Raw genomic sequence first — 22,313 nt, 5'->3', positions numbered from 1 at the left:
GGATGGCAAAAAAAAAAGTTACCTCTTAACCAATTTAGACCTGAGGACGATTCCACAAAATGCCTTCTAAAACAGTTTTCTCAAAAACTCATGTTTCTATGTCAGTGGTGCTCAAACCTTTTCATGTCAAGGACCTCCAAAAATATATGTAATTGGCCACCGACCCCCATCTGAAAATATGTTGTTCCAGGGACCCCCCAGAAGCAAATATTTGAGTTAAAAACGTTCGCTCTGAAAGCATATTATATTCAAAGATTTGCAACACATTTTCACGATTTTTCAAAAATAGTAGACCTACAAGCTCGTAGCGCGGCATTCGGCTATGAGCTTGTAGATCTGCTATTTTTCAATAGCTAAAGTATAACACAATGCTTAAAACACCAAAAGGGGTTCCCGCCCAGAATGGGTTTTTAAGCCCCATTTACTTTGTGACATGGTGTGAGCTTATAGAAAAGAGGGAGTGTTTGAAAAATGTTTGCTCCATAGGGATGGCAGGTTGCAACTTGCAAGTAGTCAATAAATGTATGGTTGGAGACAAGAAAACGAATATCTATATTGATTGGAATATTTATTAACAGTTTCCAGAATGGTTACATTTCTAACGAAAGCACAACTCGATACAAAAACTGTTACTGTGGACGTCACAACACCATAACGCATTACACTTGTTTACAATGGGGTCCACCATTTTCAATTCATCTTAGAGACTTTACGATTAAGCTTGTCTTTTGTCCAGGTTTTGTTTCATGAAGACGGCAGTGTCAAAGGAATTGCCACCAATGATGTGGGGATTGCCAAGGACGGCTCGCCAAAGGTATGTCTCACATTCACATGGTTGGTTAAATCTGTCTGTGGCTTTTATAGATAGGATTTTGGATTTTTCTCTCACATTATTTCAATATCTAGCATTTAAAAATGTTCTGTTTCCCCGACTTTAAATGAGCAAATTAAAATGCAATGTGTGAGTTTTGCAAAGGGGTGATGGACAAAGAACACATTCATATTCATATAATTTAATAGTCCTGGGTAACTGACTTTTTATTGGCACCATGAAACCAGAGACCCACACTGGTTGTTTTGTCTGTGCTTGTATATTTCACTGCAAGGAAGTGTGTACAGTACACTGTACAGGTTAATAACAACCCAATACAGGTGAAAATCCCATTCAGATCCAATATCTCTTTTAAGAGGGAGCCCTGCTGTATTTTTGTCAGCTATGGACAGATAGCATATCCACACAAAACAGCTAGATTATGCATGTAATAAAGCACTTTGCAGCATTGTTTTTGAAAGTTAAGTTAGTGTTAACTGTTAATACACTTGTATAAACCTCTTGATGATTGTTTTAAGTGTTTTGGATTAACCGTCTGCCCGCCGGACACATGGAACACGAGAACCTACTTTTCTCTCGTTCTCCGCCAAACCCGAGATTCTCGGGTTTGAATTGTTTAATCCATTTTTGATCTGTTTCGATCGCTAGCTGATGTTGCTACCGCAACAACACTCTGGGACACAAACACACAATGGCCGTGGCCATTTTGAAGATGCGCGCGCATCCACTTGCATTGTCCGCCCTGTCTTCAGAGGCCTGTATCTCGGAAGGGACATTGAGGGGGCAGATTTGGCCCAGACAAGCGTTTTCAACGGCCTGTAGCAGGCGCTGTGATACTTGCGGTCCACTTTTTCCACCGCCGAACGAGACAACAACAACCAGTGATGACAACACACACAGATTTTTTTCATAGTAACATGCGATTACGGATATTTGGTTATTCAAAGTAAGTGTTACGCGCGATAAAACATTGGCAGTACCTTATCCAGGGATTAATTAATGCTGACGGGTAAAACAATAACTCTTTGACTAAATGTGGACACCATACTGCTCTCAACGGGTACATCCTTTGTATATTTGTCCGATATCGCTCTCATGTAATGTTTAACTTGTACTACTCTGTTCATTTTGTAGCGGCTAAATATGGCGGAAGACAATACAGAAAAAATAAACACAGATTGAATGTCTTCTGGTTGTTTTCAGGATGTGTTTGAGAGAGGTATGGAGCTACACGCTAAAGTGACGCTGTTTGGGGAGGGATGCCACGGACACCTGGCCAAGCAGCTCTACAGGCAGTTCAAGCTGAGGGAGAACTGTGAACCACAGACGTACGCCATCGGCCTCAAAGAGGTACATGTCCCAAACATCACAAAGTTTCTGCTCAATCCATGTTCCATTTACCAGTTCAGTTATCCTGAACGCTGCAGTCTTTTTTCGAAATCTTCTCTATTCAGATTTTAAAAGCCCAGGGTCAAGTTTACATAGCATAGTATACATATACATTCTGAAGAGTATAAAAATAGAAATAATAATAAAGTACAGCCTTTACATGTACAACCATACAACCAATATTATATAAAGGACACACACATGCAGTATATAGCTGCACAGAGTGAGGACTTATGTATGGAGGAGAAAATGGAATCCCACTTTTCAGCAGACAAGCCTCAAGTCATGTTCCCAGTCGAACGTTTATTAATGAGATTATAGATTATATAATCTCTTAAGAACAGATACCGGTACGTTTATGTCCCCCTTTCCTTTGCCGATGGGTTCCCTGATTGGCTTATCCAAGGAGAGAGGAAGTGATAGCTAGGAGTAGTATTGGGCTCTTCGGGAAGCGAGGTAACATACCTCTGCAAATATCTGTAGAAGTGTGATTTAAAACTGCACTCTTCAATGGGGCAACATGGGGGAACATTGGAACATATGGAACGTTCAGGCTTCAATGGGGCAACATGGGGGAACATTGGAACATATGGAACGTTCAGGCTTCAATGGGGCAACATGGGGGAACATTGGAACATATGGAACGTTCAGTCTTCAATGGGGCAACATGGGGGAACATTGGAACATATGGAACGTTCAGGCTTCAATGGGGCAACATGGGGGAACATTGGAACATATGGAACGTTCAGGCTTCAAAATAAAAAATAGTAAATAACTTATGAGTGAATGAAAATATGTGGGGGAAAAAAAGTAGTAGTATATAGTAGTGGATATAGTAGCTGTGTATCTGCTATTTCAGCTTTGTTGTCTCCTCTCCACCAGGCCGAAGGCATGGGGAGAGAGTATGTTTTGCACTCCGTCCGTGTGTGTTTGTGTCCGTCCTTCCTTCCGTCCGTCTGTTACCAGCTAATCTCCGGCACCGTTAACCCGGTCGATGCCAAACTTTGCACACACACTCCCTGGATGCCAACGATGAACCTCTGCTCCACATTTTCCAGAACGGCCTGTTATAGCGCCACCATGAGGCAGCTTTTCACATTTTTTACCTAAAACTGCACCGATCTGCGTGAAACGTTGCATGCACACTCCCTAGAGGCCAAGGACAAATCTTTGACCTGCATTTTCCGCATCTGCCTTTTATAGCGCCACCAGGAGGCCGACTTTTGTAAAACACATTTTTTGATATTACTACTCCAGATTCTGTCCAAAAATCTCACAAATCGTTACACAGTATCTCTATGGGCATGTGCTCAAGTCGGATCTGTCCGATATTTCATATTCCATCCTAATTGGCTATAATTGTCTTTCACAGTTTGCAAGATTGCCCCGTTTTGAACAAAAGCCTCAAATCATGAACGCAGCATGCAATTTACGTGAAATCTTTCACACATTTTCTTACTAGGCTGAGGAACCCTTTTCACATTGGCCTGTTATAGCGCCACCAACAGGTTGATTTTTGCAAAACACATTTTTGGAACAAAATGCCTCAAATCATCCAATTGCCATTAAAGGCGTATGAAGAAATGGCACCCTTTTCACATTGGCCTATTATAGTGCCACCAGGCACTCTGCATTTCCTCAACAAAATTAAGAAAATTGCTGCAAAAAACATGTTTATATTACTCCTAAACATTTTGCCAAACATCTCACACAGTCCTGTCCTCCTGGTGGAGACCTGTGCCCAGAAGGGCACTTTTTCTAGTTATATTTGAAATAAACGTAACCTTTTTCAACATGAAAACGATTGTCGATTATGCAAAGATAATTGTGATTATCTCAAGTAATTGCTATTTGACAATTATAATAATTGTGACAGGCTTGCTCTTTTAGTTTTTTCATAGAATGTAAATAACTTTCATAGGTGTGTGTGTGTGTGTGTGTGTGTGTGTGTGTGTGTGTGTGTGTGTGTGTGTGTGTGTGTGTGTGTGTGTGTGTGTGTGTGTGTGTGTGTGTGTGTGTGTGTGTGTGTGTGTGTGTGTGTGTGTGTGTGTGTGGGGTACAAATGAGTTACTATGGGTGTTCATTGCAGGAGTCATCGCATTGCCATGCTGTCAAAATATTTTTTTTGCCACAGACATACGGAGCTAGCCTTGAATGACCATAACAGGTCTGTAACTGAGAGTGGAACCAAATGCCCCCCTGGGGTCCATTTGGTTCCACTCTCAGAGTTGAGGGGCAAATTAAATGTTTGAGAACCACTACTACAAGTACTAGTAGTAGACTCCTAATGTGCCATAGTGTCGTAGTAAATCAGTGTCTCCAGGAAAAAAAACCTGGAGACTGACATTAAGTAATTCGGATCTCATGATCAAAATAAGAACATTATAATGGTGTGTAAAATAGATGGGTTTTTTTTATTTGCCACAGACAAGACCAAGACCAAGTCCAAGACTTTTCGGAGTCAGTGTAAATATTATGTTGACCTTTTACAGGGCCAGTATATAATCTATCTTGAGATATGGTATGTCCAACTGGTTTGGCAATCTAACTGTAAAATACAAACCTCAAATGAATAGGCTAGCAAATATGGCTGGGAAGATCATGGGCACGTCGTCCTCATCACTCCCCAGGCCATCTTTGAACAAGCAGTAATAAGACGAGCTCAGAATATTATATCTGAGTCTTTGCGTTTATTGAACCGAGAGTATGAGGAGATAGAGAACTCAACGGTGTGTGTATAATAGATTTAAACACTAATTTGTTCGCCTGTCAATCAAAATGCTCAATCAGGACTGGGACCAAATTCAAACCCCTTCGAGTTTAGAATCTCTTTTGATGGACATTCAAAAGCATGATTCATTTACCAAAGTAATTTCTATCTTATATTAAACTCTGCTAGAAATGGTTCCCAATAACTGTCTTTATATAAAAGCCAAGTGGGAGGCAGAAATACAACAAGAGATCTCACAAGAAGAAAGGCTAGACGCCTGGACTGAAGTGCATAAATTAACAAACTCTTGGAGAGAATATCAATTGAAAATTGTAAGCAGATTTTTTAAGACTCCATTGACTGGTAGAGCAGGCACTACTCCTACAACTGAGTGCTGGAGGGAATGTGATGAACAGATCAGTAACCATACGCATATCTTTTGGATGTGTCCTAAGTTACATTAATTATGGAATAATGTTTTTAATGACATTAATAGAGTGTTTGACACTCAGATACCACAATAATTCAAGACAGCTATTCTAGGAGTAGTGCCGACTGGTTTTGAAGGTAGGTAGGTATACGTTAACAGCGGCCAAGAAGACTATCACAATAAATTGGCTAGGAAAACACCCCCCAACCCCTCGAACAATGGCTGAATAAAGTAAAAGAAATTAGAGACATGGGAGAAATTACTTATTTGGTGAGGCTACAAAATGAGCAATTTATTAAGAAATGGACGCCCTTCGCACGCATCGAGAATTAACATTACTAAGATGTATTTCTACAAAGCGATTATGAATGTTTAATGTAATATGATTGTACAATATGTGGGTAGATGCGCACTGTGTGACGGTGTCTATAAAAATATGTATGGTACAGTACTTTCTGTAACTCGCATCTACTATTTATCATTCTCTTTGATTGATGGATCCCCCCCTTCCCCTCTTTCTTTCTTTTTTCTTTCATGTCCGTTGACTGAACTACTCGATCAGATGTTGTCTGTCATGTTTACATTTCTTCACTTTATTATAATTATGAGTATTATTATTAGTATTATTGTTAGTATTATTATTTATGATTATTATTTAAAAAAATCAAATGTGTTACTTTTAATGTTGCTGCTGTCTCTTTGGGGAGACGATGTGCATTTTGTATTGAGAACCTAATGATGCTATACTGTGTAGTCTGTGCTTGTGTATAACATGTATTGTTTACACCAGCAATGACAATAAAAACAATAAGTTGCAACAACAAAAAAAGCTCAATCAGAGATTGCTAAATGGCAGCAACCATAACTTACTAGTTGCACTATATTGACTAGTTGCACTTTATCAAGGGAATGTGTGCAATATCTCTGTTTTTTATGTTGGTGTGTTTCATGGTGTTTTCCTTTTCCTTCTGTGAGTTTCATGGTGTTTTTCTTTTCCTTCTGTGAATGTGTAATATGTTATTTGTATGCAGCTGGGACTCTGTCTCCAAGACGGACACATTTTCTCTGTGTACTTACAGAAATGTGCATTACCCCTGCCCTCCTGTTCATTGATTTAGTTGTGGGTGATCGATGAGAAGAAGTGGAGGCCGGGCAGAATTGAACATACCGTGGGTTGGCCTCTGAACAGGAACACATACGGCGGCTCCTTTCTGTACCACCTCAATGAAGGAGAACCCCTGGTGGCTCTGGGCTTCGTGGTGAGTTGGATTTAACCACTTTACAGTGAATGTATCAATATAGAAATACTCTGTTAAAAGTGAAAGTCCGGCATTAAAAATGGAATCGGCTATTCCATCATTTAGCTGGGGACCACCTGCTGGAACCCCCTCAAGGACCACTAGGTGGTCCCCGGCGGACCACTGCTTGAAAACCACTGGGTTAAGTGATTTGTGTGTGTGTGTGTGTGTGTGTGTGTGTGTGTGTGCACGCTTGTGTGCGCACTTGTGTGTGTGCTTGTGTACGTTGTCAGGTGGGGTTGGACTACACCAACCCCTACCTCAGCCCCTTCAGGGAGTTCCAGCGCTGGAAGCACCACCCGACCGTGTCCCCGACGCTGGAAGGAGCCACCCGGATCGCGTACGGTGCCAGAGCCCTCAACGAGGGGGGCTTCCAGGTCAGTGCACTCATAGCCTTACGGTGCCAGAGCCCTCAACGAGGGGGGCTTCCAGGTCAGTGCACTCATAGCCTCAACGAGGGGGGCTTCCAGGTCAGTGCACTCATAGCCTCAACGAGGGGGGCTTCCAGGTCAGTGCACTCATAGGGGGGCTCAGAGGGGGGCCTCAGAGGGGGGCTTCCAGGTCAGTGCACTCATAGGGGGGCTCAGAGGGGGGGGCTCAGAGGGGGGCTTCCAGGTCAGTGCACTCATAGGGGGGCTCAGAGGGGGGGCTCAGAGGGGGGCTTCCAGGTCAGTGCACTCATAGCCTTACGGTGCCAGAGCCCTCAACGAGGGGGGCTTCCAGGTCAGTGCACTCATAGCCTTACGGTGCCAGAGCCCTCAACGAGGGGGGCTTCCAGGTCAGTGCACTCATAGCCTTACGGTGCCAGAGCCCTCAACGAGGGGGGCTTCCAGGTCAGTGCACTCATAGCCTTACGGGGCCAGAGCCCTCAACGAGGGGGGCTTCCAGGTCAGTGCACTCATAGCCTTACGGGGCCAGAGCCCTCAACGAGGGGGGCTTCCAGGTCAGTGCACTCATAGCCTTACGGTGCCAGAGCCCTCAACGAGGGGGGCTTCCAGGTCAGTGCACTCATAGCCTTACGGTGCCAGAGCCCTCAACGAGGGGGGCTTCCAGGTCAGTGCACTCATAGCCTCAACGAGGGGGGCTTCCAGGTCAGTGCACTCATAGCCTCAACGAGGGGGGCTTCCAGGTCAGTGCACTCATAGGGGGGCTCAGAGGGGGGGCTCAGAGGGGGGCTTCCAGGTCAGTGCACTCATAGGGGGGCTCAGAGGGGGGGCTCAGAGGGGGGCTTCCAGGTCAGTGCACTCATAGGGGGGCTCAGAGGGGGGGCTCAGAGGGGGGCTTCCAGGTCAGTGCACTCATAGCCTTACGGTGCCAGAGCCCTCAACGAGGGGGGCTTCCAGGTCAGTGCACTCATAGCCTTAAGGTGCCAGAGCCCTCAACGAGGGGGGCTTCCAGGTCAGTGCACTCATAGCCTTACGGTGCCAGAGCCCTCAACGAGGGGGGCTTCCAGGTCAGTGCACTCATAGCCTCGGAAACCCAGACGTTTTTATTTCCAGGGAGAAAAAAAAAAGTCTGGGACCGTGTCCACTTCGATTCGGCATAGAGTAGCGCAAACGTTGATCACTCTCTGCTGATTTCTGATCGTCTGCACCTTTGTTAAATTGACGCACACACACACACCCGTACACACACACACACACTCCTCTCTCTCTCTGTCGCTCTAATGAATTAGTCTCATGTCGCGCAGCTGCGTCTAGATTCTCACAGCGGATCCTGCCGGGAGCTGCCTATGCCATAGAAGTCATAGGTGGACCCCAGGCTAGTGCACTCACTGCTCATGTGGATCTTTGAGCAGCACAGTATTGTATGATTACAGATATAAAATGTTGTGTTTTTAGCATTTTGAATTAATAGTCCTTGTCACTCCCCTCACAGACGAGTCAGGCTGTTTTCTTTACTGGTGGTTTATTAAGCACTTTCAACACTTAAAGACCAACGTCAAACTGGTGACACACAAAACAATAAAGACATGATCAGAATAATCGCCAACCATACAGTATACAAACATGATGATGATAATATGGAAATTGCGCTTGACAAATGAATGTACCTCGCTGGCTGCATAGCGATGCAAAGGGAATTAATGAAGTCCATGGAATGCCCCAAAATAATCAATAAAAACGGTCAAACTGAAACAAAAGTAAATTGATCAATTAAACTCATGAACAACTGTAACGTGCAACTTAAATGTAAACTGAGAACTCAAAATGTCGACACGAACGATTAAACAAACCTTTTAAGCGACATGCTGGTTCAAATAAACAAAATGCATCCCTCTCACGGAAGCGACAACTCTGAACTAGTGAGCCTCACTCACAAGACCATATAAGGCCTGATGGCCGGAAATGACGTGACCGCAAACGTCCGGAATTCAACTCTTAACAATTAATCTGTGAACAAAATAATGACTGAAAATAATAGTTAATACAGCAGTCACACTCCCACCAAATCAACCTTGATTTCAAATACCTTAAATGAGCACCTCTTAATTTACTTTCACCTCACTTCTGCTTCAAGCAGTAGAACCATTTGTACAATATACATTTCTTAACACTAGCGTCTAAGCAGTCAATCTGACCGATTTTGTGATTTTTAAGTGGATTTTCTTTGCCCATGAAGTTCTGAGAAAGTTCCCCTTCAATGACTTTTGCTAAAACCTTTGCTGTCTTCTTCAGACAGTGTTTCAAATTAGGCTCCAACCCAGACCCAGTGCCCACCTCTAAATGTTGTCGGTTGTTGTTGTGTCGGTGAATGGGATCTCAGGAAAATGACGCTCAACTTGAGAAATTATATTTTTTCTTCCTTTTTTTTAGCAGGTTAAGGGTACTTAGTACGGTCTGGTCCCCAAGACGGAGATTGATAAAAAACGACGGAGATTAATGATATCAAAACCGGTCGCATCGCTCCACAGCCTAGGAGCACTTGTTGCGCAATCCTCGATGTTGCGTAACAGTGAGACGTCATCGAAAATGTTCACCCCCTGTTTAGCCGACGACAACGAAAATCTTAAAACGTTAATAACTCGCGATCTAAATCATCCCGCCTAATTATAAAAAAAAGGTTATGTGTTAGACGCTGTCCATTAACATGGTGAATCACATCTTGATGACATCATCAAGATGTGATTCACCATGTTAATGATTTTTCTTCAGACCTCCAGTTCTAGGAAACACCGAATGGGGGGACTTTTTTATTATTTCCACACAACAGCTCTAAGGTATATTATTGACATAGTAAAATGTTGAAAATGAGTGGAATGCCCCTTTAATAATACTATAGAGTCTAGTTTTATCCGTTACCAAACTGTGTTGGCCGTGCAGTGTTCCAATTTTCTTTTTATAATCCGTTAATCACACAAAGACCAAATAATTTGCAGGCAGCTGGCGTTAATTACCTCGCACTGCGCAAGGGTATTCAATAGCGATCACACCGTCACTATAATTATAGTTTGGTAAACTGAAAAGAAAAAGAAAAAAAAAGTTGAATTAGTTGGAACGTAACATTTAGAAGACAATGGCAAGTCATCAACCCCCCCGTGGCGGGTGGGAGAGGTGTGAAGGTCATTAGAAGAGATGGGGAGAGAGTGGCCAATGGAATTGCACGAAAAACACGGTCATCTTGACCTTTCAGCCGTCAGAGTAGTAGGTGAGATGAGTTCCGTCATGCTAGTGTTAAACCTTGATCACAATTGTGCACAATATATTACAATTAAGCATGCCAACATTATGGCTTCACATGAACACTTGCGTTTGAAAACCTTGACCCTTGAGAAACTTTAACCCTTTAATCAGGTGGTCTACCCCTGATTGCTCCCACCATGACATATTCCATGCTCCCTTTCTTTTTGAATTTAGAGGATGAGCATCTCCTCTTAACTTTCCTCCTCTTTCCTCCTTGAACTTGAACGATTCCTTCCTGATCCCTTGTAGTTTCCTTCTTTGCAGTTGCAGGCCTTTGGGCCATCTTACCTGCTGCTTTCCTTGAGTACTTGAGAGCGGGATGTACTGGGAGCTGATGGTAGGTGTGGCGCTCCACCTCAGCAATCCATCTCCCAGGAGTCTAGCGCATTGTAACAGGGATAGACTCCATCTCCCAGGGGTCTAGTGCATTGTAACAGGGATAGACTCCATCTCCCAGGGGTCTAGTGCATTGTAACAGGGATAGACTCCATCTCCCAGGGGTCTAGTGCATTGTAACAGGGATAGACTCCATCTCCCAGGGGTCTAGTGCATTGTAACAGGGACAGACTCCATCTCCCAGGGGTCTAGCGCATTGTAACAGGGATAGACTCCATCTCCCAGGGGTCTAGTGCATTGTAACAGGGATAGACTCCATCTCCCAGGGGTCTAGTGCATTGTAACAGGGATAGACTCCATCTCCCAGGGGTCTAGCACATTGTAACAGGGATAGACTCCATCTCCCAGGGGTCTAGTGCATTGTAACAGGGATAGACTCCATCTCCCAGGGGTCTAGTGCATTGTAACAGGGATAGACTCCATCTCCCAGGGGTCTAGCGCATTGTAACAGGGACAGACTCCATCTCCCAGGGGTCTAGCGCATTGTAACAGGGACAGACTCCATCTCCCAGGGGTCTAGCGCATTGTAACAGGGATAGACTCCATCTCCCAGGGGTCTAGCGCATTGTAACAGGGACAGACTCCATCTCCCAGGGGTCTAGCGCATTGTAACAGGGATAGACTCCCGATAGACTCCCGATAGACTCCCGCGTGTTACCGGCTGATATCGACAATCAGCCACTCCCGACCTACTTCTTCTTCTACGTCTTCCTTGTTGCTGGTTGCAAACACTCCTCCCACCATAACTTACAATACTTGCATTGTGTGCAATGGCTGACTCGCAACTCCGTAAATAGTCGACAAACTTCCTGAGCTCTGTGCTGTCCTTGAGAAATCTTTGGCCAGGCATGTAGTTTGTCACGATATGCTTTGGCAATAATGAATGGATCTCCATATCTCTCATTTAATAGATTCCGTGCAGCATGATAGGATTCCTCCGTATCCATTAAGAAGTAGCCCTCTATTGCCTCTTTGGCTGCTCCTCCAATGTATTGTTGTAGGAAATATGTTTTCTCAACAGTGGGGATATTCTTCCTTTCTATCAGTGTTTGAAATGATGCCTTCCATACATTAAACTTGAGCGCGGCTCTCCGGTGAATATGGTTGGTGCTGGTATGGGTAGCCGGTTAGATGTTATAGCTTCAGGTGAATATGGTTGGTGCTGGTATGGGTAGCCGGTTAGATGTTATAGCTTCAGGTGAATATGGTTGGTGCTGGTATGGGTAGCCGGTTAGATGTTATAGCTTCAGCAAAAACACTAACAAGCTCAGCAGTGGTGCCCTTTGACTCTGCTGACCTAAAGTATTGTACTGGTTCTTGGGGTTTTTCATATAGAGTTGTGTGAGTGTAAACCTTTAACTTTTCTTGTGTGGCATTAATCTTCTTCATTTCATCCAAAAGTTCTAGTTCTCTTTTTATTTCTTCATGTTTCTTTCGTTTCATTTCGAGCTGTCTCAGCTTCTCTTGATGCTGTTTTTGTTCAGACATCATTTACAGAACAGCTTGAGTAGCAGTGTACTCCTCTTCAGCTTGATCCTTTGGCTTGTTGGTTTAGAATGAACAGATTGACTCGGTTTACAGTTTGACTGGCTTTATTAAAATGAACAGATTGACTGGATTTATTAGAATGAACAGATTAGATTGACTGGGCTCATTTGAAGGGTTTGAAACAGGGTTCAACACAGGCAGAGAAATGCTAGTTGTAGAATCAAAAATCACACCTGTGTGAACTGAGTGGTGTAAGGTCTTATATAGCCTGATCAGCTGTGGTCTGACGTAATGTCTGATGTAATGAAATCACACCCGGGTGAACTGGGTGACCGTAGCAACCATGCTCATTTTTTGAGCACAGACAGACAGACACGTAAAGTCGTAAACTAACAAAGCCAGTCGTAGGAGTGGTTTACATCACTCAAAAACTGAGCTTACAGTCGGCCATATCTGCTCTCCTTCTGCTCCTAGCAGTCGAGCGTGAGCATTGAGAATTACACATTTTGAGACTTTATGACATTTGTCTACTTTACGCCGCATATCCTGGTCTGGGGTATCCAGTCCTCGGTAGGTTTCAGGGATTTGCAGGGATTCAAGTTCTCCTTGTATGAGATTACTTGAAGCCTGTTGCATAAGAATCCTTTTTATTAATCTGGTTTGAGTTTTCCAGTACGCGTAACAAGAATTAAACTGGTGCGATAAATCTTGTACTTTTTCCTGTTGGAAACCTTTGCCCTTCTCTGTAAGAGTGCGGCTCCTTACTCCTCTGCAAGGCTCCAACTCACTGGGCTCTGCAGCCTCCTGTGTCTCCAAGCCAATCTGTGTCTCCAAGCCAATCTGTGCTGCCTCATCAGATAGCACTTTAGGTTCACAATCTTTACTAAGCGACAATTCTGAACTAGTGAGCCTCACTCACAAGACCATATAAGGCCTGATGGCCGGAAATTACGTGACCGCAAACATCCGGAATTCAAATGGACAGCAATCTATTTGTATGTACAGTACATGGCTAAGCATGTGTACTCACACCGACCCTTCATATTGTATATTGCCTGAGGAAGGTCCCTAGTGACCGAAACGTTGCTTCATTAAATAAGACAATACTCTTGTGCCGAGCAGATACACAGTGTGCGGGTGTACCTTATTGCTTATATTGTATATTAAAATGTATTTATCTTCTCTCTGCTGTCTCAGCTATTGATTGATTGATTGAAATATTTATTAACAGTTTGCAGAATTACAGTACATTTCGAGCACAAACTCAATACAAAGGCTGTTAACTGTGAGTGGACGACCCAATTAAGCATTACACTTGTTTCCAACAGGGTCCACCATGTTCAATTCATCAAAACATTTAGAGATGTACAAATAGACACTTCTATATAGACAAAGAACAGAACAGGAATTCATCATAATGGAGGTAAAAAGGGAAAATAAACATATACAGTGAGGGAAAAAGGGGGGGGCGGTTAATCTTTCAGGAAATGATAAAACATATGTTTTTCAGGAAATTAATCTTTATATTTTTAAGACAAAGCAATACTGCCTTGTCAAAGTTGGTATTTTTTTTAATGTTTGAGGGTCCAATGGAGTTAAGCGCTTTATAATATTTTTCATTGGTTCCATTTTTTTAATCTACACACAGACATAAAGGGTGTTCAATAGCATTGATAAATAAAAAAATAAAAAAACTGTTACTGTAGTAGACCCAACAGCGACTGTAGACCCAACAGCGACGATATTGTCTGTTGACTGCACTAACAAAGCATAAATCGGAGTGATTTTTTTTTAAAAAGAATATCGTGTTGCTCTCCAGTCTCTCCCCAAGCTGACGTTCCCCGGAGGCCTCCTGATTGGCTGCAGCCCCGGCTTCATGAACGTCCCGAAGATCAAAGGAACACACACGGCCATGAAGAGTGGCATGTTGGCCGCCGAGGCCTGCTTCCCCAAACTCATCGACGAGGACCTGCAGTCAGAGACGACAGGTATAAGATCCACAGCACTTAGCAGTAGACGACCTGCAGTCAGAGACGACCAGTGTTGGGCATCGTTACTTTAGAAAGTAACGTCGTTAGGTTACTGGATTACTGCCCATAAAAATAATCCCTTACCGTTACAAATTACCTTCTGAGAAAAGTAAAAGAATAGATTATTTTCCGTTACTTTCCGTTACCCGACAATTAAAAACCCATTTTCAAATGCTTGCGCAAATTGGTTGCATAACTTACATTGTATACTGCCTACCGTCATTGCGCCGCCCGCCTTTGATATCACGGCCGGTTAAAAACGAGAGACAATAGACACAATAGACAATATCCCCTTTACAGCTCTTTTATTAATGAATATAATTCGCACAATCATCCTACTACACATGGGACTGGACAGAAAAGTGTACAGGTCCCGGACTCCCGGGGAATCAATATGCGTATATGTAATGAGGGCAATCAGGCCATAGGCTGCAACAAATACAATGCGTAGGCCTCTTTAAATTTATCAGCAAAAATAAAAACAAAATGGGACATACAGTCAAAAGAAACCGAGGGTATAGGCCTCTCTCGAATAGATATTCAATCAGCGCAGGCTCATACAATTATATTAGCCTACATTAAATTAAATTTCACAAGTTGTCTCAAAGACATCTGAAGGCTGAATCCTTCAAAATGAGGACAATCAGGATTCAGGACATTTCCACAATGGTGATTGGTGACAGTCACAAATTAAACGCACACAGAACCACAATGTAAACGAAATATAGGCTTAGTTATAATAAAATACAATAGCCGGACTTCTCAACGTGCCTATGAATAAAACTTCACAGCATGCAGCAGCATAACAACAACATTACAGTCAAAACGCAACAACAAAGTTGCCTACAGGCTTAGGCCTATACACTCACCAAATCAATGCGTAGCAGGCTAATCCAAATTATCCAAAGTGGTGATTGTAACGGAGGAGAACAAGTTTTTCAAAGCGTGTGTCGGATAGTCTGTTCCTCCTGGGGGTGAGAACGAGACTCCCGAGGCTGAAAAGCCTCTCGACGGGGGCACTGGATGGTGTTGGGGTATTGAGTCGAAGAAAGATCTTTTTGATCATCGGGAAATTATTCAATACATCCATCTCGTAACTTGCTGACTTGAAATAGTCCGTTATTTCACTGTCCGCCGACTGCGATACGTCATGTCTTTCTTCTGCAAAAGCAAAGAAATCATCACCCTCTGCCTCGTCTTCTCCGGCGACAGGGACAGCCAACACCGGCGGTATTTCCTGCGGCACTTCATCAACCGGGAGAGCACGGAGCTCGGCAACGAGGAGCGTCTTCGTGCGGTCTTTTTGCTTGTCCTCTTTCATCCATCGCAGCTTGAATTTAGGAAGGGTCGCTGCAGCCAGCAAGGCCTCCTTACTGTCCAGCGTGGAGGCGAAACGTTTCTTGACGGCCTGCAAGGCATAATATTACAAAACGCTATTAAAAATAAATACAATAAAAACATGTGCATGTGCACATCTATGTTAGATTTATCCTTACACGTGATGTTGACACCCCCATCAGTATTAATTTAATAATAATAATAATAATAATGATAATAATAATAATAAATAAGATAATAATTAATAATGATCACATGGACAGTGCACTACAATTTTAGATCAAGTGCTATGAGCATGAACAATATTTACCTCGACTATGAAATTGGGCAGGCCAGCTGTCACACGGGAGAGCGTATCCTTTAACCCCAGGGTTCTAGCCATCAGGGCCTCGAGTGTTGGCAGGATAGTTCCATGAAAGCAGTTGTCTTCGCCTTGAAGAATATCCAGGGCTATTGTGAGGGGCTTCACAACCTTACAATACTCGTTTAGGAACTGGTACTCTTTCTCTAAAAAGCACCTGATTCCTAGTTCGGTGCAAAGCCTATTCAGGTCCGCTATGGGATTGTCAATGACTCTGCGCAGGGCATCATAGAAGGAGTTCCACCTTGTTTTAGAAGGAACCAGGAGCTTTCTCTTGCAAATGTCTGACACGCTCTCTGATGCCACAGATGACCTGCTAGCTTTGGTCCACAGGCCACAACATTTGGCAGTGGCGCTCCTGTACAACGCTTTTGATTCACTGTGTGACAGCAGACACTTCTCTGTCATTTGCAATGAGATTGAGCGTGTGCGATGCGCACCTGTGATGTGGAGGGAGAACAAAGGTATTGCTGTCCTCATCCTCGGTGGAAAGCACTGCGTGTAGATCTGCAAAGGTAACATCTTCATTTGCGTCGCCCTCTGATTCAGACCCAGAACCACCCGGAGCCGCCTGTTCCTCCTGGTAAACCCGGAATGCTTTAACAAAGTTTGAGCCGTTGTCGGTGACGGTGGCTGTCACTTTCCCACTTAGGCCATAGGATGTGTGAATCTGCTCGATTTCAGAGGCGATCACGTTATAAGTGTGCCTTCCCTTCACTCGCCTACAAGCAATCGCTGCTTTCTTGCGCTGTAAAGTAGAGGGATCAATCCAGTGGGCCGTCATTCCCATAAAGCTCTTATTGCATGCTGTCCACAGGTCAGCTGTAGTGGAAACATATTGTAAGCCTTCAAACGTTGATTTCAGCTCTTTCTCCATGTCACAGTAAGCTTTGTCAAGGTAGCTGGAAAATGTTTTTCTGTCAGGCAAACTTCCCTCCTTGTTGCGCGCCATAGGGATTTTACTAATTATCTTACGGAAAGATGGAGACTCCACAGTGGAAAGCGGTAGCATACGCTCCACCACGTAACCAGCTACAAGCTCATTGATTTCCTTTTGAGTGACTGATGATGAAGTTAAATCCAATCGTTGCTGTTTATGAGCTGGTCCGCCATCTGCATCATCATCATTATTGTTGTTTTCGTCGGGTACGGGATTGTCGTTTTCTTGAACAGCCCTCGCCACCAATGTTGTGTTGTGGTGTATTTTCTCCAAGTGCTTCTTTAAGTTGGCTGTAGAAATCCGCGAAGAAGACAGCTTTTTACCCAGACACAGCTTGCATTTTACTTCAATGTTCTTTTCGTCTTTCAGTCTGATAAAATTAAAATAATGCTTATATTTCCATTTCCAAAAGGCTGACACTGGTCTGTCACACTCGTTGTCGTTCGCCGCCATTTCGCTTGAATAAATGAATCAGCTGTCCGGGCAGCTTTTCTGCTTTTCTGCGCACAGGCTGACAGTTTATTGACAGTGCAGCTGCCACATATCAGGTGCACAGATCACACAGAAGGGAGGAGGAGGAATGTGAGTCGCGGCTTTTATTTATTTTTTAATCTTGCCAACAAAATGAACAGAGACACATAATTACACATTATAGTAACGGGATTACTTTGTTGGAAATGTAACTAACTATAACTACTAAATTGCAAAACTAACGAGTTACTTTATTCCGTTACCAATAAAAGTAGTCCGTTACATAACGCCGTTATTAATAGCGCCGTTACACCCAACACTGGAGACGACAGGTATAAGATCCACAGCACTTAGCAGTAGACGACCTGCAGTCAGACGACAGGTATAAGATCCACAGCACTTAGCAGTTGACGACCTGCAGTCAGAGACGACGGGTATAAGATCCACAGCACTTAGCAGTAGACGACCTGCAGTCAGAGACGACAGGTGTAAGAAACATACATGGATTAAAGGCAAGTTCTCAGTCGCCACGACTGATTTCCGTCATTTGGATGCCATATGAAGCCTATGTTTCTATGGAAACATAGGCGATTTTAGGGGGGCACAGGGGGCAATTGCCCAGTGGCCAGACGTTTATTTGTATTTATTTTGTATTATATATATATTTTATATATATATATATTTTGGAAGTTGGAAGTTTATAGTGTTCGAGGTCCAATTTTGTCTGCTCATTTCTTCTGTGTCGTTACTTCAAATTGCACTTGTTTATCCTGTATCAGGGCTCTCTCCTACTTGTCCTACCTTTTTACGCGACTGACTGAATTAATGAATGCAGTGAGTAGACAAAATTACCTTTAATTCTAGTGTCACCTTTTGACCTTCCCAGGTCTCCATGTTGCGGAGTATGCGGAGAACCTTGAGAAGTCGTGGGTGTGGAAGGAGTTGCAGGCTGTGAGGAACATCAGACCGTCCTTCCACAACTACTTTGGTTTGTACGGAGGGATCGTGTATACTGGAATCTTCTACTGGATCTTCAGAGGGAAAGAACCCTGGACACTCAAACACGCAGGTGAATATATACTCACTGTCTACTTCAATTTACGTCACTCACTTATGGATTAATTACTGTTAGAAATAGGGTTATACGATCACGTGATCGGAAATCGGGGCCGATCACGTCATTTTCAAATGATCGGAATCGGATCGGGAGCACAAAAAAAAGATCGGGATATCAATATTATATCCATATCATATCATGATAATAGACCGGATATTGTCTGTGATTTTGGATATTGTACTATTGTGATATGACATATGTGTCCTATAAAAATATAAATATCAGATCAGGGAAAATCGGTATCGGAAATATTCAAATCAAACGGGTATGGTTTATTTGAATTTGGCCTAAAGATTAACAAAGAAAAGCAAACTTTGTGCTACAGATTTTAGAGGATCCTTATATTCAACTGATACAAACATACATGGCACGGGTCAAAGCCAGAGCATTCCATGGAAAACAGTGTCATGTAACCTTCAAGTAAAGCTGTGCTTTTCAACCCTTTTCATTTCAAGGCCCATTATGTATTCATCATTTGAGCCACGGACCACCATTTGATGACATTTAGCCTCAGACCCACAACTAAAGAATATTTTGTTGTCGTTGATAACAATTCTTCTATATTCTCTAATTGTGTAGACTTCTTGCAAATTTAGTAATGCAGATGTTTAGCAATAATTTAACTCTTAAAAAGCGTAAAATGAAACCAAGTGGACCCGTACTGGTCCATTTCCACTTTTCACCACTGCCAATAGGAAACACAGCGTGAGTCCAAAAGCAATCTGAGCATTTAATAGAAAAAGCAGCATCACATAACCTTCGAGTAAAGGGCCAAGGTCACTCGGACTGAAGATGTTGATTGATTGAAAATTGTATGCGTTTGTAGAATGGGTACAGTTCAAGGAAAGTACAGGTCAATATAATCTGCTAAGAGGAAAAAAACAGAAAAAGCACCTATACTTGTTTACGTAAGGGTCCCCTATTTTCAATTTATCAGAATGTCTTTCTCTGCACTGTGCTCATTGAGAAGGTTCGAGGTTGTACTTTAGAATTTCGCCTTCGGGCGACTCATCCTATAGTTCGGTTGCAACGCAATGGGAAGAATGAAATTGCAGGATTTGACAGCCTCCACGTCATGTTTCAGCTGTGTGTTTAAACCCAGTATTGTGCCAATGTGCCCTTCACATGTAGTAGCGGATGGCCACACATCGTAGACACACGCACACCCTGGGTAAATTGTATGGGTAGCCTACCCCCCCCCCCCCCCCCCCTGCTTCATAGTCTCCGACACAGCGGAGAGAAAAAGAAAGGGTTGGATAAATGCATGATTGAATTGCAGTCACCTCGGTGTGTGTGTGTGTGTGTGTGTGTGTGTGTGTGTGTGTGTGTGTGTGTGTGTGTGTGTGTGTGTGTGTGTGTGTGTGTGTGTGTGTGTGTGTGTGTGTGTGTGTGTGTGTGTGTGTGTGTGTGTGTGTGGAGAAAGAGAGAGAATAAAATAGATTCAAGAGCATCATCAAAATGTGCATATAAACGTGGTATATTGAACATGCAAGCATTTGCATTTTATTTTATTTTTACCAGTAGCTGCTACCTAGGATGGGTGAAGGCTGTCTGTCTTCAATGACTGCGGGTTGGGGTGATTTGTGAGCTTTGAAGCGGGTGAGGCAGTTAGATTATTGTTGTGTGGCTGGTAGAGCAGCCTGATGGGAACGTGAGGTTCCCCCAGAGTTGGTGTCGAAGTGTCCTTGAGCAAGACGCTGAACCCCTAATAATTGCTCCCGAGTCCCGATGTGCAGGATGGGAACATGAGGTTCCCCCAGAGTTGGTGTTGAAGTGTGCTTGAGCAAGACGCTGAACCCCTAATTGGTCCCGATGTGCAGGATGGGAACATGAGGTTCCCCCAGAGTTGGTGTCGAAGTGTCCTTGAGCAAGACGCTGAACCCCTAATTGCTCCTGAGTCCCGATGTGCAGGATGGGAACATGAGGTTCCCCCAGAGTTGGTGTCGAAGTGTCCTTGAGCAAGACGCTGAACCCCTAATTGCTCCTGAGTCCCGATGTGCAGGATGGGAACATGAGGTTCCCCCAGAGTTGGTGTCGAAGTGTCCTTGAGCAAGACGCTGAACCCCTAATTGCTCCTGAGTCCCGATGTGCAGGATGGGAACATGAGGTTCCTCCAGAGTTGGTGTCGAAGTGTCCTTGAGCAAGACGCTGAACCCCTAATTGCTCCCGAGTCCCGATGTGCAGGCAGGCCCGGCGCCAGGATGAAATGACTGAGGGGTCAATTGAGATTTTTGAGGGGGCAATCTGAGCATTTAATGGAAAAAGCCATAACCTTCGAGTAAAGGGCCAAGGTCACTCAGACTGAAGATGTTGATTGATTGAAAATGGTATGCGTTTGTAGAATGGGTACAGTTCAAGGAAAGTACAGGTCAATATAATCTGCTAAGAGGAAAAAAACAGAAAAAGCACCGTTACTTGTTTACGTAAGGGTCCCCTATTTTCAATTCATCAGAATGTCTTTCTCTGCACTGTGCTCATTGAGAAGGTTCGAGGTTGTACTTTAGAATTTCGCCTTCGGGCGGCTCATCCTATAGTTCCGTTGCAACGCAATGGGAAGAATGAAATTGCAGGATTTGACAGCCTCCACTTCATGTTTCAGCTGTGTTTTTAAACCCAGTATTGTGCCAATGTGCCCTTCACATGTAGTAGCGGATGGCCACACATCGTAGACACACGCACACCCTGGGTAAATTGTATGGGTAGCCTACTGAGGCTCATAATAGGAGCGCCCCCGCCTCATAGTCTCCGACTGTCCGACACAGCGGAGAGAAAAAGAAAGGGTTGGATAAATGCATGATTGAATTGCAGTCACCTCGGTGTGTGTGTGTGTGTGTGTGTGTGTGTGTGTGTGCGCGTGCACGTGTGTGGCGAGCACTCTGTGTGTTTTGGACACAACCACTGCCACCTTGAGGTGTGTGTGTGTGTGTGTGTGTGTGTGTGTGTGTGTGTGTGTGTGTGTGTGTGTGTGTGTGTGTGTGTGTGTGTGTGTGTGTGTGTGTGTGTGTGTGTGTGTGTGTGTGTGTGTGTGTGTGTGTGTGTGTGTGTGTGTGTGTGTGTGTGTGTGTGTGTGTGTGTGTGTGTGTGTGTGTGTGTGTGTGTGTGTGTGTGAAGAGAGAGAATATAATAGATTCAAGAGCATCATCAAAATGTGCATATAAACGTGGTATATTGAACATGCAAGCATTTGCATTTTATTTTATTTTTACCAGTAGCTGCTACCTAGGATGTGTGAAGGCTGTCTGTCTTCAATGACTGCGGGTTGGGGTGATTTGTGAGCTTTGAAGCGGGTGAGGCAGTTAAATTATTGTTATTATGACGTGAGTCCAGGTAAAATAAAGAGGACTTGTGCATCACTATGTGAGTGAGTGAGGGGCGGCAGTGGCTCAGGGGTAGAGTGGCTGGTAGAGCAGCCTGATGGGAACGTGAGGTTCCCCCAGAGTTGGTGTCGAAGTGTCCTTGAGCAAGACGCTGAACCCCTAATTGGTCCCGATGTGCAGGATGGGAACATGAGGTTCCCCCAGAGTTGGTGTCGAAGTGTGCTTGAGCAAGACGCTGAACCCCTAATTGCTCCCGAGTCCCGATGTGCAGGATGGGAACATGAGGTTCCCCCAGAGTTGGTGTCGAAGTGTCCTTGAGCAAGACGCTGAACCCCTAATTGGTCCCGATTTGCAGGATGGGAACATGAGGTTCCCCCAGAGTTGGTGTCGAAGTGTGCTTGAGCAAGACGCTGAACTCCTAATTGCTCCCGAGTCCCGATGTGCAGGCAGGCCCGGCGCCAGGATGAAATGACTGAGGGGTCAATTGAGATCATTTTTTTCAATATGATTTAA

The 22,313-nt window shown here is 43.9% G+C and overlaps 1 protein-coding gene across 1 annotated transcript in view; it reads left to right on the top strand.

Annotated features, from left to right (window-relative positions):
- The window catches only part of etfdh (electron transfer flavoprotein dehydrogenase), a 43,933-nt gene that overhangs the window by 17,222 nt on the left and 4,398 nt on the right, over positions 1–22,313 (top strand). The window contains exons 6-11 of the mRNA XM_079510437.1: positions 737–814; positions 2,036–2,182; positions 6,480–6,620; positions 6,893–7,036; positions 14,046–14,214; positions 18,253–18,435. Coding sequence (XP_079366563.1) covers positions 737–814; positions 2,036–2,182; positions 6,480–6,620; positions 6,893–7,036; positions 14,046–14,214; positions 18,253–18,435 — 862 coding nt within the window. The remainder of the gene's footprint in view (positions 1–736; positions 815–2,035; positions 2,183–6,479; positions 6,621–6,892; positions 7,037–14,045; positions 14,215–18,252; positions 18,436–22,313) is intronic.

The sequence above is a fragment of the Electrona antarctica genome (assembly GCF_951216825.1).
Source record: "Electrona antarctica genome assembly, chromosome: 1".
In the NCBI taxonomy this organism is placed as follows: Eukaryota; Metazoa; Chordata; class Actinopteri; order Myctophiformes; family Myctophidae; genus Electrona; species Electrona antarctica.
Note: the sequence above shows the minus strand (reverse complement) of the source record. Positions and strands in the feature narration are given on the sequence as shown.